General features: G+C 46.5%; 1 protein-coding gene across 1 annotated transcript in view; it reads right to left on the bottom strand.

The window, feature by feature from the left end:
* Nucleotides 1–10,009, bottom strand: part of LOC119972675 (mediator of RNA polymerase II transcription subunit 30-like) — a 68,260-nt gene extending 58,251 nt beyond the window's left edge. The window contains exons 1-2 of the mRNA XM_038809778.1: nt 9,659–10,009; nt 2,715–2,922 (exon numbers count right to left, since the gene is read on the bottom strand). Of these exons, the coding sequence (XP_038665706.1) occupies nt 2,715–2,885 (171 nt within the window). The 5' untranslated portion in view covers nt 2,886–2,922; nt 9,659–10,009. The remainder of the gene's footprint in view (nt 1–2,714; nt 2,923–9,658) is intronic.
* Nucleotides 10,010–14,796: the final 4,787 nt, after the last annotated feature.

The raw sequence follows: 14,796 nt of genomic DNA, 5'->3' as shown, positions 1-14,796 counted from the left end.
TGGTGCTTCAGATCCTCCCATTCATCTTGGTGATGTGGGGTCCAGTCAAACTCCGTGTCCTTCCTTATCACTTGCCGTAACGCCGTCATCCATGCTGCTAGGTTTGATATGAACTTGCCTAGGAAGTTGAAGAATCCCAGGAACCGGAGAACCACTTTCTTGTCATGTGGCCGCTGCATGCTCTGAATTGCTGCGATCGTCTCAGCATCCGGCTTCACCCTGTGCTCTGATATGGTGTCACCCCGGAAGGTCAGAGACGAACATGCAAAGGTGCACCTGGCTTGGTTGAGCTTCAGCCCAAATTGGTGAATTCTTTGGACGACTTGTTTCAACCTAGCAATGTGGTCTTCCTCTGTCATTGACCATATTATGATGTCATCAACATATACACGGACGCCTTCAATGCCTTCTGTCATCTGCTCCATTATTCGGTGAAATATTTCGGATGCAGATATAATCCCGAAAGGCGTTCGATTATAACAATAACGTCCAAACGGCATGTTGAAGGTACACAGCAGTCGGCTGGAATCATCGAGCTGCATCTGCCAGAAGCCTTGTGAGGTATCAAGTTTGGTGAATATGCGAGCTTGCGCCATTTTGCTCATTATCTCCTGTCGCTTGGGAATAGGGTAGTGTTCCCTGCAAATGTTTTTGTTCAAATCCTTGGGATCTAATCAGATTCTAAGTTCACCGGACGGCTTCTTGACGCACACCAACGAGCTGACCCAGTCAGTCGGCTGTGTGACTTGTGAGATGATGCCTTAAGATTGGAGGCGTTGGAGTTCTGCTTTTAGCTTGTCTCGCAGTGGAGCAGGTACCCTCCTTGGTGCATGAATGACCAGTGTTGCATCCTCTTTGAGCAGGATTTTGTACTTGTAGGGTAACGTACCCATGCCAGAAAAGACGTTGGGATAGTCACTGAGAAGCATCTGTATGTCATCGGCAAGTCGTGATGAGTCAACCGTGTTCATGAAAATCCTTTGTATCAGCCGCAAAGCCTTGCAGGCTTGAGCACCTAACAGTGAGGTTCTTTTGTCGTCCACGATCTCAAAACGTCCTTTTGTGACTTTCTTATGAACTGCTTGTAGGTGGCATGATCCCCTCAAGGTGATCTGGTTGCCATTGTAGTCTGTTAACTTGCATGCAGCAGGTATCACCTCTTGTGTCCCTGGGATTATTGCGAGATCTTTGCTTGTCATCAAGTTTGCGGATGCTCCCGTGTCCAGCTTGAATGTAATTGGGGAGTTGTTCACTTGCACCGTGGCACTCCATTCGCTTGTGGATTCAACGGTATGCACGTGTCGAGGCTGTGTGGTCAGCTCATGCGGTTCCTCTGTGGCGTTTATGATTCCAATGCCGTTAGTGTTCTCCCGTAAACATTTTCTTCGGGTGTCCGAGTGCCCATTACAGCTACTGTGCGAACCTTAAAGTTTCCATGCCTTTGCATTGGAGAGTAATATTTGGCTGTGGACTGATACTGGGAGGCAAAATGATTCATCTTAGAGCATTTTAGACACCTTTTCCCTTGTGCAGGACATTTCCCTTTTAAATGGGCGGTGCCACAGTGTTAGCATGTCATGACGTCCGTGACGTCACGCGCCGGCAGCGATCGCGCATGCGCAGCGCGCTCTTCAGGCTTCAGGTAATTCCGGGATCGCGTCTGTCCTGACTGCACAGCATGCGCAGACATGCCGTTATGGGCGCCAGCTGCCGGAAAAGAAAGCCTGTGAGGAGAGGACACCATTCTTACATCTTCTACTAGCAAGTAGAGATCTGTGACAAAATTGGAGATAGTCTCCCCATTTTTTGGGAATCTGTTACGCAGGTTAAATTGTTCCATACTTTCATTTGACTGTGATTTACAATGCTCATCAAATTTTGCCATTATCACTTGATATTTAGTTTCATCTTCAGTATCACCATACGTAAACGAGTTATAAATGTCTACCGCCTGCCGTTGAGAGTAATATTCCAATCTTTCTCTCGTCGGTGGCTGCATTTAGGTCCGTAGCTGCCATGTATATTTGAAGCTGCTGTTTATACATCTTCCAGTTACTATTTAACTTACTGGTAGTTTTCAGCAACTCTGGAAGTGGCGTGTGATCCATTGCTTCAGTAGGTTGTTTGGAATCAAAATGCTGCAAAGTCTTCCACAGTCAAGCGGCCGGCCCGTTGCTTTTGCTGGTTGCTTTGGTTCTTTCTGGTCTCTAACCTAATCTATCTAGTGCCGTTCAATTAAAGCCACTCCTGTACCATGTTTTGTTACCTGTAGAGATGGTAATCTGTGCTACTCAACTCAGTTACAGTAGACGCTCGGGAAGGAGGCTGGAAGTTGTCCAGAAGTTTGAGAGAAAGTTTATTGAGCAACACAACTTAAATAATTGTGTGAGCTCTTACTTAAAGGACTGCACTAGTAAACAAGGTTACAACTTTTCTATGCTCTGCAGCTAGGCCTGACCACCCTAGCAGCCTTGAGCTAAATTTCTGTTCCTGTTCTCCTCATAGTCACATCAGCCAAAGAGAGGGGGAGGTCTGTCTGTGCCTCACCTTTATACACGCCAGTGCTGCCCCCTGGTGGTCTTTCCATTACCCATCAGCCCCTTCTGTACATACCCATGTATGGATCACTAGAATTTCTAGTCTTGTTTCAGAACTTTGTCTCATTCACAGTACCTACTGCAATGAAGCAATGTAGGTAAAAGGCAGTCACTGACCTGCATGTTCCTTAGGAGCTGGAAGATCTCCATTGTTCTTGAAACAATGTCTTGCACCGTCTCTTGGCCAATTCGACAGAGAGAAGCTGTATTAACTTCGCGTCCAGCCTGGGCCTGGGGTCCAGAAAATGCTCCAGGCATCCCGGCACCAGGCACTGGGGGCGTTGCCATGACTCCCTTGCTTCTGACACGACAATGATGTGAAATTCTAGCAGAAAGGATTGTGCACAAACAAGAAGACAGGAATATTTCAAATGTTGCCACCTTAGTAAAGAGATTAAGAATGCTACATGCATGCAATGCATAAAATTTTAATTAATTTGTTTAGCGACTGGTAAAGCATAAAACTTTTTGATATAATTCCACTAGGTCAGAATAAAAGTTGCGCCACACTCAGCAGATTCAGATGATGCCATTAACTGATAGAGAAACACTCAATGTTTGGAACGATACCAGAATCCCATGTGTGCTGGTGCATCACCAAACCATCCCTTGAGGCTTATTATCCAGATGCACAAATGCTCTTTCATTCTCATTTGTTAACCACACAGGGAAACCTTCCAGCTGCTGCCTGTGTGATCAAGGTCTACCTTTCCTGAGTCAATGAATTTCAAATGTGTGCTGTTTGGTGACATAAATGTTTGTACATATTCAGATTTACAATGCAAGGACTTAACTATTTTAGACGATAAAAGAATCAATATTTTACTGAGAAATGAAGGGTCTTAGAGCAGTACAGTTCGAGTATCCTTTATCCGTAATTCCCAAAAGTGAACACACCCAAAAACCGCACTTTGCTTTAACCTCATCAACCTTTAGCATCTGTGACCCCAGCCACCACGAACCTCGCCGACTATACCCGTCCGTCAGCCTGAAAGTTTAGTTTTATTTGTCTGCACGGGTTACCTTGCAAACCCTCATCTACAAGCAGAATCGCAAATGGTGCCACCGGTGGAAACCTACGACAGGTATCCTGTATTTATTGTTCAGTGGCCCACCTTACTTTTTCAGCTACTTAATTTATTTTAGACTATATAGCTAGCCTAAGCTTCTATATAAGCTTACAGGCTTCTGTAATTTAAGTCAGCCTAGATGCTTATGTGGTATCCTAAAAGGGAAATTATCTGAAATCCAAAACTTAATTGGCCCCAAGGGTTTCGGTTAGAGGATAGTCAACCTGTAGCATGTCAGAGTTTGAAAAATAATTATTGCCAAGCATGCTAGAGTTAAAAAAAACATAAAGGCATGTTTTCTTATTTTCACGGTGGTGCAGTACACAGGTACATGAAAGGGTGAGAACTACCTATATTTGCATCATCAGCAAATTTAGCAACCATACATTCCGTCCCTCCTCCCAAGTTATTAATATATTATAAATAGTTAAAACCCCAGCACTGATCCCTGTGGCACTCCACGAATAACAATTTGCCAACCTGAAAATGACCCAATCATCCCTCTCTGCTTGCTGTTAGCTAACCAATCCTCTATCCATGTTAATAGATGCTCCATGATCTCCTATTTTGTGTAGAAGCCTTTGATGTGGCACCTTATCGAATGTCTTTTGGAGATCCAAGAACACCTACAGGTTCTCCTTTATTCATATTACTTCCTCAAAAAACAGTAATAAATTAGTCAAACATGATTTCCCTTTTGTTAAACCATGTTGATGCTGCTTGATTGTATTAAGATTTTCTAAATGCTCCGCTATAGCCTCTTTACTAATAGATTCAGCATTTTCCCTATGACGAATGTTAGGCTAACTGGCTGGTATTTTCCTGTCTATATTATTTCTGGAATAGAGGAGTTATATTTGCTGTTGAATAACAATCTTTATTAGTGTCACAAGTAGGCTTACATTAACACTGCAATAAGGTTACTGTGAAAATCCCCGCGATGCCACACTCTGGCACCTGTTTGGGTACACTGAATGAGAATTCAGAATGTCCAAATCACCCAACAGCACGTCTTTCAGGCTTGTGGGAGGAAAGCCCATGCAGACTCGGGGAGACTCCACACAGAGTGACCCAAGCCAGGAATTGAACCTGGGTCACTGGCGCTGTGAAGCAACAGTGCTACCCACTGTGCTACCGTCCCAATCCGATGTGTCCTTTCCAGGATCGAGGACATTTGGGGAAATTACCAGCAAAACAGCTCCAATCTGAGCAGCCACTAATTTCAAGACTGTTAAGATGAAGTCCATCAGGTCCTGGAGATATGCCAGTCTTCAGTTCTAAGCTTTCTCTGTGCCCTTTCCCTGGAGATTGGAATTATTTTAATTTCCTCCCTCCCCTTCATCTCTTGATTTATGAGTATTTCTGGGATGCTACTTGCGTCTTCCGTCTTCCATGGGGAGACCACAGTTTTTTTCCCCACAGTAAAGGAGGTAGGTTTAAAGAGCCCAGTGAAACTGACAGGCCAGGATAAGATAAGTGTCGAGGTAAGTGCACTGAACCTGTGGCGGGGAGGCCTTAGCCGGACCCACAATGTTAGATCCATGCAGCTGGAGTCAGGGGGTGCAGTCAGGTGAGAGTTTGGGAATACCATGGGAGTTCATTAGTTCGGGGGGGGGGGGGGGGGCGGAGATACACGTGTGTCACGTATGGGACCTGGTCTGGGTGTTTAAAATAGTTACACTGAAATTAGAAGTGGTTTTATTTCTTCTAACTCTTCCAGAGTAATAATTGGTGCAAAACTGGGAGAGCGACCTGAAGTTAGCAATTTAAATCACTTTGTTGGATGTTTCCCAGAGCAACGTTAGCACTTCTGGACAATTCCCCTGTGAATTCTAACCGAGGGGGATTCCCCAGTGCATCTTTGGAGTTCCCCCCAAATTCAATGCCTTGGAGCCTGAAAGTTACGGGTCTTTAGGTAGTTTTCAGCAAAGTTGGATATAAGGTACTCTATTATAACTTATGCACATACACACAAAATGTATAACGTATGCACACATCTATCTGTGTGGACTACATTCAAACCCATCATATTCCCAACTGTCAAGGATTTTGTTCATAGAATCACAGAAACTTACAGCACAGAACACCATTCAGTCCATCATGCCTATACTGCCTCTTTGAAAGAGCAGCTGTGCATATCCAATATGTTCACTTTTTGTCTGTAATTCTGAAGTTCCTCATTCTCAAATACCAGCCCAATTTCTTTTTCCACATATCGATGGAACAGTCCCACCCCTTTTCTAGGTATAGCATTCCAGTTGGCAACAACTCAGAATTATTATAATCTATGAGGCCATATTGAACATACTAGCTGGTACGTTTTTCACACAGAGAGTGGTGGGTGCCCGGAACGTGCTACCAGAGGATGTGGTGAACGCAGGCACATTAGCAACATTTCAGAGGCATCTGGATGGGTACATGACTAGGGAGGAAATAGAGGGATACGGACTGAGGAAGGGCAGAAGGTTTTTTTTTAAAAATTAGGGCATCATGATCGGCACAGGCTTGGAGGGCCGAAGGGCCTGTTCCTGTGCTGTACTTTTCTTTGTTCTAGTTGTGATGTTGTTTTTTAGGAATACAGATTTTCCTGTCAAATGTTTCATGACAATTCCACAAAGCAAGATTCTTGATCAGGCCATCACGCACTTTTATTTGATCCATCCTTTCAGAGGATAAGAATTACTTACCTGCTGACTGTTACATGGACTCACCAAATGAAAATGAAATTAAAATCACTTATTGTCACGAGTAGGCTTCAATGAAGTTACTGTGAAAAGCCCCTAGTCGCCACATTCCGGCGCCTGTCCAGGGAGGCTGGTACGGGAATCGAACCGTTCTACTGGCCTGCTTGGTCTGCTTTAAAAGCCAGTGATTTAGCTCAGTGAGCTAAACCAGCCCCTGAAATGCCTTCAGTCACATAAGTAGATCAAGTACATAGTCTAGATAGAACCATGAAGAGGTTCCCAGAACTAATACTTACTGACAATTTAAAGGGCAAAGAGCAGCAGGGGGACTAGAATTAATATACCAGGCAGCACGAAAATAAACTATAAATTTTCCAAGGGGTAAATTAGCTTTTTCAAAGTTATGATGCAGAGTGAAAATTAAAACAGTTACTTTTCCTCAGCCAAGTAAGGCAATAATACTCTCGGCAATGCTTTTTCTTTCAGTCCCGCCTGCAGACTGCTTCAATGATGATCACTTTCTCTCTGCTACATTGCAACATGAAGAACAATGGTGAGTTTGAAATAAAATACAAGGCAGAACCTCAAAACTTGGAATAGTCAACTTCCATATATCTGGCCAATGATAATCAATCCTTATACACCATAACTACCGACTTGGAGTGGCAGCCAGAGCATATGATTGTGAGCTTCATTAAGTCATAGGCATCATCCCATAAATCAAAATCAGCATTAATGAAGCCATGTGGCTCCATTTTTGACTACCAACTAGTGTCCCCGACACTTACTTCCATCAATCTCCCTGGCTCCCAAGTGGAGCCTCGTCCTGCTCGCCACTTATATTTCTAGCTCGCCCCTCTGCCAATGAAACCATTACAGGTCTCAGAGATTGACTGTTCATACAAGTACCTTGACAGCTTTCCCAGTTCCAATGTTGCAATTATCAAATGCTGAACTCGGTGGTCATGTTCTCTGCCGCACCTCCACTATCCTTGCTACATCCACTGACTCCTTGTGCCCCAGGAAACTTCAAGACACACCTTTCAAATTCCACTTTGGGCTCCTCTCATCTAATTGCAATCAGCTCACCCAACCAGAATATACCCATTCCTGCAACTCCAGATTATGCTTCATTACTGGCACCCCTGCCCAGTGTTTGGCAACTTTCCACATCACTATAAAAGTGTGAATCTTTTAATTAGTGGAGATAGTGACACAGTGGTAATGTAACAAAACTAGCAAACCAGAAACCTAGGCTAGGGCATGGTTTCAAATCCCGCTATAGCAAGTGGTGAAATTTAAATTCACTTAATAAAAAAAACATGGAATTGAAAGCTAGTTTTAACAATGATGACCATGAAACTATTATTGATGGTCATAAAAACCCATGTGGTTCACTAATGTCTTTTAGGGAAGGAAATCTGCCATTATTACCTGACCTACATGGCTCCAGATCCACAATAATGTGATTAGCACTACTGCCTCATTGTGGTGAATTTATTATACCAATAATCCACCAGTGTATTTGTATCTGTGCTGTTGCCCTTGTATTTGTATCTGTGCTATGCTGTTGCACTTGTATGGCGTTATCCATAGGGGAACATGTTGGGGCATGTATGGGCTCCGCCCATGGCTCCTCCCCTTGAAGGGAGGTATAAAGAGCAGTCGACCTGTAGGCGGTTCTCAGTATTGGTTCAGTCGCAGGCAGGCACCTGCGTTGATTAAAGCCACGGTTTACTTCTACTTATGTCTCGAGTGAATTGACAGTCGCATCACTCATGGAGCTGAGGGCCTGGGCTCAATCACAGCTCTGGGTCACTGTTCGTGTGGAGTTTGCACATTCTCCCCGTGTCTGTCTGGGTTTCATCCCCACAACCTAAAGGATTTGCAGGGCAGGTGGATTGTCCATGCTAAAGGGCCTCACGGTAGCATGGTGGTTAGCATCAATGCTTCACAGCTCCAGGGTCCCAGGTTCGATTCCCGGCTGGGTCACTGTCTGTGTGGAGTCTGCACGTCCTCCCCGTGTGTGCGTGGGTTTCCTCCGGGTGCTCCGGTTTCCTCCCACAGTCCAAAGATGTGCGGGTTAGGTGGATTGGCCATGCTAAATTGCCCGTAGTGTAAGGTTAATGGGGGGATTGTTGGGTATACGGGTTACGTGGGTTTAAGTGGGGTGATCATTGCTCGGCACAACATCGAGGGCCGAAGGGCCTGTGCTGTACTGTTCTATGTTCTATGTTCTAAATTGCCCCTTAATTTTAAAAAAATAATTGGGTACACTTAAAACATTTTTTAAGCAATATGGTTTGACTCTTAACTGCTCTTTCGGACAATTCGGGATGGACAATAAATACTGGCCTTGTCAGTGATTCCCACATCCAATCAACAAATTTTAAAAATGATGACCCCGTCCTTTGGGATTTTCTTCCAAAACAATGTTGCCCTATCTCTCTTTGGCCTTCAAAAACCTCATAAAAACAAATCACTTATTCCTTTCATTTTTACTTGTCCATATCAGAATTAAAACAACCAGTCTCTCCTCTCAGGTAAAAGATCATTAAATGTTTTTTTTAAAAATCCTACTTGCTTTTCAACTATTTTCATGGACCTGCTTCCAGCATGGTCTAGCATGCAGCAGTGAGTTGCTTCTCATGAGCTTTAATTAATGTGCAGCCTGGGAAATTAAACACGAGGATTTCAGACCCTGAAAAGAAGGTAGGAGACAGCAGACGCCAAACACATACTTCCTCCAGAAATGCTGTGTATCGAGGCCAAACAACAGGCATTCCTCAAGGGGTTTATCATTGCCCGAGAAACCGGGTCAGAAAGACTGCGCTTCAATTCCTTCCGGCTATCTATAATTAAAATTGTGTCACTGGCAATTTAATGCTGATCTGACAGGGTCTATTGGAAGGCTATATGTCAGCATTTCACATGCAATTCCGCTAAGATTGTGAGCTGTTTGGCTGGCCCTGGGCTGCTGTGAAAGTTGCCCCTCAGGCAGTCACTAAAGAAGTATGAACTAACTGCACGCCGGGGCAAAGAAAAAAGGTGAACGTTACCTTTTAGCAAAGGGAATATAGATAGGCCCTTGTTTCTTTATAATTAACAATTTACAAAACTTGCAGCTTTGAAAAAAATGTCATTATCGAGCTGTTAATGCTGGAATTACAATCCTAACGTATGTGCCTGACCGCAGCTTGCACAGAACACAGTGAAGACCCTCAGAGAGTGAACCCTTTCAATAGTTCATCACACTGCAAGAGAAAGGCTTTTAATGGAAACATTACTTTAAAAAAAAGATCCAAACCTTTGGATAGTTGACACCAACAGAAATATTCTCCCCGACAAATGCTACAGGAACTCCTTCACTTCACAATACTTGCAAATCGTTGAACTTTTGAAAAATAAATGATGTTGGCATCTGTCTAAATGTCATCCCTTCAGCCATGATAAACAAGCCTAAAGGCCGGCCGCAGCATGAAGCACCACAGATGCGGAGATCAAAACTCCGTCTCGATGTTGAAGCGTTATTCGTTGCAATACTCACAACCCAACCTCATGCCAGTTTCCCAATGCTCAGGAAAGAGCCCCAACCGCAGCTCATTGACACACACTGAAGTGGGACAGAACCAGAACGGCAGCCCGCGCCTGCGCACACACCGGACTGCCAGGAATCGCGCTTGCGCATAAAGTCACCGACCACCTGAAACTGCGCCTGCGCACAGAGCTCCAGACCACTGCTGCGCACAAACCGGCAACCTGAGCCCGTACCTGCGCACAGACTGGGTGGGCTGTGTGGTACCGCGCCTGCGCAGGTTGTCTGCGAGTGCGCCTGCGAACAGAACCGCAGACCGCGCCTGCGCATATATAGGACAACCTGACGTCACGCCTGCCCTCAGTCCCAGACTGCGCTTGCGCGTAGGCTGGGTAGTCAGCTCACGCCTGCTGACAGAGACTCAGACTCCGCCTGCGCGCAGACCGGACAGCTTGACAGTGCGCATGCGCACAGAGCTGCAGCCCGCCCATGCGCGCGCAGACCGGGCAAGACTAGATTAATCAAATTGGCAAGGGTGCTTCAAGGGAGAGTCCATTGAATGTATTTGAGATTGTATCTTGGCGCAATATGTTGTGGAACCAATCAGGGTGCAGGCTATTCTGGATTTGGTATTATTCCATGAGAAGGGATTAATTAATGACCTCATAGTAAAGGATTTGCGGAGTAGTGGTATTGTTGCTGGACTAGTAATCTAGAGACCCAGTATAATGATCAGGGGACATGGGTTTGAATCCCACCACGGCAGGTTGTGGAATTCAAATTCAATAAAAAATCTGGAATTAAAAGTCTAATGATGGCCATGAAACCATTGTTGATTGTTGTAAAAACCCATCTGGTTCATTACTGTTCTTAAAGGGCATTCAAATGGTCATTGGATAAACATATGGATGATAAGGGAATAGTGTAGATGGGCTTTCGAGTGGTTTCATAGGTTGGCGCAACATCGAGGGCTGAAGGGATCCTGAACTTTCTAACCCACAGGCCACAATCAGTAAGGATAGGCAACAACACCTCCTCCACGATCATCCTCAACACCGGTGCCCCACAAGGCTCTGTCCTCAGCCCTCTACTACGCTGTAATGTTCTACGATCCTCTTGGGAAGAGTGATCATAGCATGATAGAATTTAAATTTTAGTTTGAGGGCAAGAAACTGGAGTCCCACACTTGCACACTGGAATTAAACAAAGGTAACTTTGATGGCATGAGGACAGGTTTGGACTGTTATTGGGCAGATGCAAATGGGTAAAGCACCTAGGCCCGATGGATTTCCAGTCGAACTCTCTGAAAAATTTGCAGATCAGTTGGTTCCATTGTTGCTTGACTCTCGACCCTTTCTACTTCATTCCCATTGATGTAGACAGGGACATGTTCTCCACTATGCTTCCTGAAGATCTGGACACCTTAAAAACTTGAAGCTCATGACCCTTTCTATTTTGTTCCCATTGATGTAGACTATGCTTCCTGAAGTCGATGACAATCTCCTTCGTTTTGTTGACATTGAGGGAGAGATTATTGTCGTCGTACCAGTTCACTAGCTTCTCTCTCATTCCTGTACTCTGTCTCATCATTGTTTGAAATCTGACCCACTACTGTGATGTCATCAGCAAATTTGAAAATCGAGTTGGAGGGGAATTTGGCCACACAGTCATAGGTGTACAAGGAGTATAGTAGGGGGCTGAGGACACAGCCTTGTGGGGCACCGGTGTTGAGGATGATCGTGGAGGAGGTGTTGTTGCCTATCCTTACTGATTGTGGCCTGTGGGTTAGAAAGTTCAGGATCCAGTCGCCAAAGCCATGGAGTTTAGAGATGAGTTTCGTAGAAATGATGGTGTTGAAGGCTGAGCTGTAGTCGATAAATAGGAGTCTGACATAGGTGTCTTTGTTATCTAGGTGTTTCAGGGTAGAGTGCAGGGCCATGGAGATGGCGTCTGCTGTGGACCTGTTGCAGCGGTAGGCGAACTGTAGTGGATCAAGGCAATCCGGGAGGCTGGAGTTGATTCGTGCCATGACTAACCTTTCGAAGCACTTCATGATGATGGATGTCAGAGCCACTGGACAATAGTTATAAAGGCACGCTGCTTGGCTTTTTTTTGGTACAGGGATGATGGTCTTCTTGAAGCAGATAGCGACCTAAGATTTTTGTAAAGAGAGGTTGAAGATGTCTGCGAATACCCCGCCAGCTGATCCTCACAAGACCTGAGTGCCGTCCGAATACCCCACCCCGGTCAGTGGTTTCCGAGGGTTGACCTTCGAGAAGGCTGCTCTCGCATCTGCAATGGTGATCTCAGATGCAAGTTCATCCGAGGCTTCTGGGGTGGAGGGCTTGCTCTCGCTGACCTCTTGCTCAAAGCATGCAGAGAATGTGTTGAGCTCATCAGGGAAGGGTGCATTGGAGCCGATAATTTTACATGCCTTCATCTTGTAGCCCATTATGTCTTGCAGACCTTGCCATAGTCGACGGGGGTCCGTGTGGCTAGCCTGGGACTCGAGCCTGGTCCGGTACTGTCTTTTGGCATCTTTGATGGATTTCTTTAGATCATATCTGGCTTTCTAGTAGAGGTCAGGGTCGCCTGACTTAGACGCCTCAGACCTAGACTTCAGCAAGCAGTGGATATCCCTGTTCATCCAGGGTTTCCAGTTGGGAAACACGCGGATTTGTTTCTTTGGCACACTGTCTTCTACACACTTACTCATGAAGTCAGTTACTGTAGTAGTGTACTCGTTCGGGCTGGTCGCAGAGTTTATAAATACTGACCAGTCTACTGACTCTAAGTAGTCCTGTAGGAGATCATCCGATTCCTTAGACCAACAGTGCACAACCTTCTTTGACGGATTCTCCCGCTTCAGTTTTTGCTTATAAGCCGGGAGCAGGGGCACAGCCTTGTGGTCAGATTTGCCAAAGTGTGGGCGGGCTATAGAGCGGTAGGCATGTTTGATATTTGTGTAGCAGTGGCCCAGGATGTTTGGGCCTCTGGTGGAACAGGTGACGTGTTGGTGGTAATTTGGTAGTATGCTCTTGAGCTTGGCCTGATTGAAGTCCCCAGCTACGATGAACAAGGCTTCGGGATGTTTCGTTTCAAGGCTATTTATGATGGTGAATATTTCGTCGAGTGTGATTTTCATGTTCTCGTGGGGTGGGATGTAAAATGCCTTCAGGATAATGGAGTTGGATGACTTCCGGTAGGGCTCTATAGGGGGAAGACGTGCACGGGGCAGCTCCCGCTACAGAACTAGGTTTTTACTTATATTTTCTTACTTTCTGCTTGTTTAGTCCGGGGGGTTTTAATCCTTGTGGGTTATCTCCTCTGTTGCACATTTTTTTAAAAACGGAGAGAGGAGAACAGAAAGCGGGAAAAGGGAAAGGGAGAAAAAGAAAAAAGGACCCATGCAGCGCTCACCTGGAGGTACGAGCGGGAGAGAATAAAAAGAGGCCGCAAAGGACCCAAAAGCAGTGGCCCGTGGGAGCGAGAGCAGCCGCAGTCTTGGAGGCGGCCTGGTAGGCCCCGCCCCCGAACGGAGCAAGCGCTCCGGAGCGACGACGTGTAAGCCGGCCCAACTGAGCACTCCCCCCCCCCCCCCAGAAGACCGTGGACGACCGGGGAGAAGCGGCACCAAGCCAGCAGGAACTACCGGCGAACAATCCCCCCCGCCCCCCGCGCAGCAGCAGGGCACGGGGCAGCAGAACGCGGGATAGCAGGACCAGCGACGGCCTGAACCAAAACGCCCCCCCCCCCCCCCCCCCCCCGGCGGCAACCACCACGACGCAGGTGGCAGAAAAAAAAGGGAGTCCCAACCCGACCAGAAGCCTCTCTCCCGACCCTGGTGAGTGAGGAGAGGAAAGGGAGAAGAAGATCTTCCCCCCCCCCCCCACTTTTTCCAAAAAAACCAACAAAGACTCTGGAAAGAAAACCTTTAGAGGGAGGGGGGAGAAAAGAAGGGGAAGGAAAAATAAATTCTTTTTTTTTCTTACTTTTTTCTCCCACATTTTTAAAAACAAACTTACCGAAAGAAAATGCCAGAAGGGAGCCAGAGCAGAGGGAGAAGAGGCACCAAAAGCAAACGGGACGATACGATGCGAGCCCGTTCAGACGAGCCAACAGTCACATGAAGCTGGGGAACCAAAGCCATGCTGCAACAAAAAGACCCGGTCAGACAGGAGTATATCCCCCGGGCCAGAGGGGTACTGGAAGGCAGCCTTTGCCGTGGCGCTGAGGGAACATCAGCAGGGAAACAAGACAGAGACCAGAGCAGACATGGAGGCCGCCGTACAGGCAGCAATGGCCAAGGCCCTGGCGGAGGTGCAGCTCGCCCTGGGCAGAGCAGAGAAGAAACTGGAAGCCCAAGAGAAAAAATTGGAAGCCCAAGATGAGAAAGTGGAAGCCCAAGGGGCAACCATTAAGGAACTGGAAAAGGCCGCAACTGACATGAGCGACCAGATCATTGCTCTGGAGAGAGAGGCGGCGAGACTGGGCACAACGCAGGGGAGCCTGAAGGGCAGGGTGGATGACCAGGAAAACCGCTCAAGACGACAGAATGTCAGGATAGTGGGCCTACCAGAGGGGATCGAAGGTAGAAACCCCACTACCCACGTGGCCGAGATGCTGGGCAACCTAGTGGGGAGGGAAACTTTCCCCGACCCACCAGAAATGGACAGAGCACAATGGTCGCTATGCCCGAAGCCCAAGGTGGGGGACCGCCCGAGGGCAGTTATAGCTAAACTGCACCGATACAAGGGAAACAATCCTGCGCTGGGCCAGGGAGAACAGAACGTGCAAATGGGAAGGACACTTCATTAGAATTTACGAGGACATCGGGGCAGACCTCGCCAGGAGACGGGCCGAATTTAATAGAGAGAAAGCAGCTCTTCACAAGAGCAAAGTGCGTTTCG

This window comes from Scyliorhinus canicula, chromosome 10 (genome assembly GCF_902713615.1).
Source record: "Scyliorhinus canicula chromosome 10, sScyCan1.1, whole genome shotgun sequence".
In the NCBI taxonomy this organism is placed as follows: Eukaryota; Metazoa; Chordata; class Chondrichthyes; order Carcharhiniformes; family Scyliorhinidae; genus Scyliorhinus; species Scyliorhinus canicula.
The sequence above is the reverse complement of the archived record's forward strand: the minus strand, read 5'-3'. Positions and strand labels throughout refer to the sequence as shown.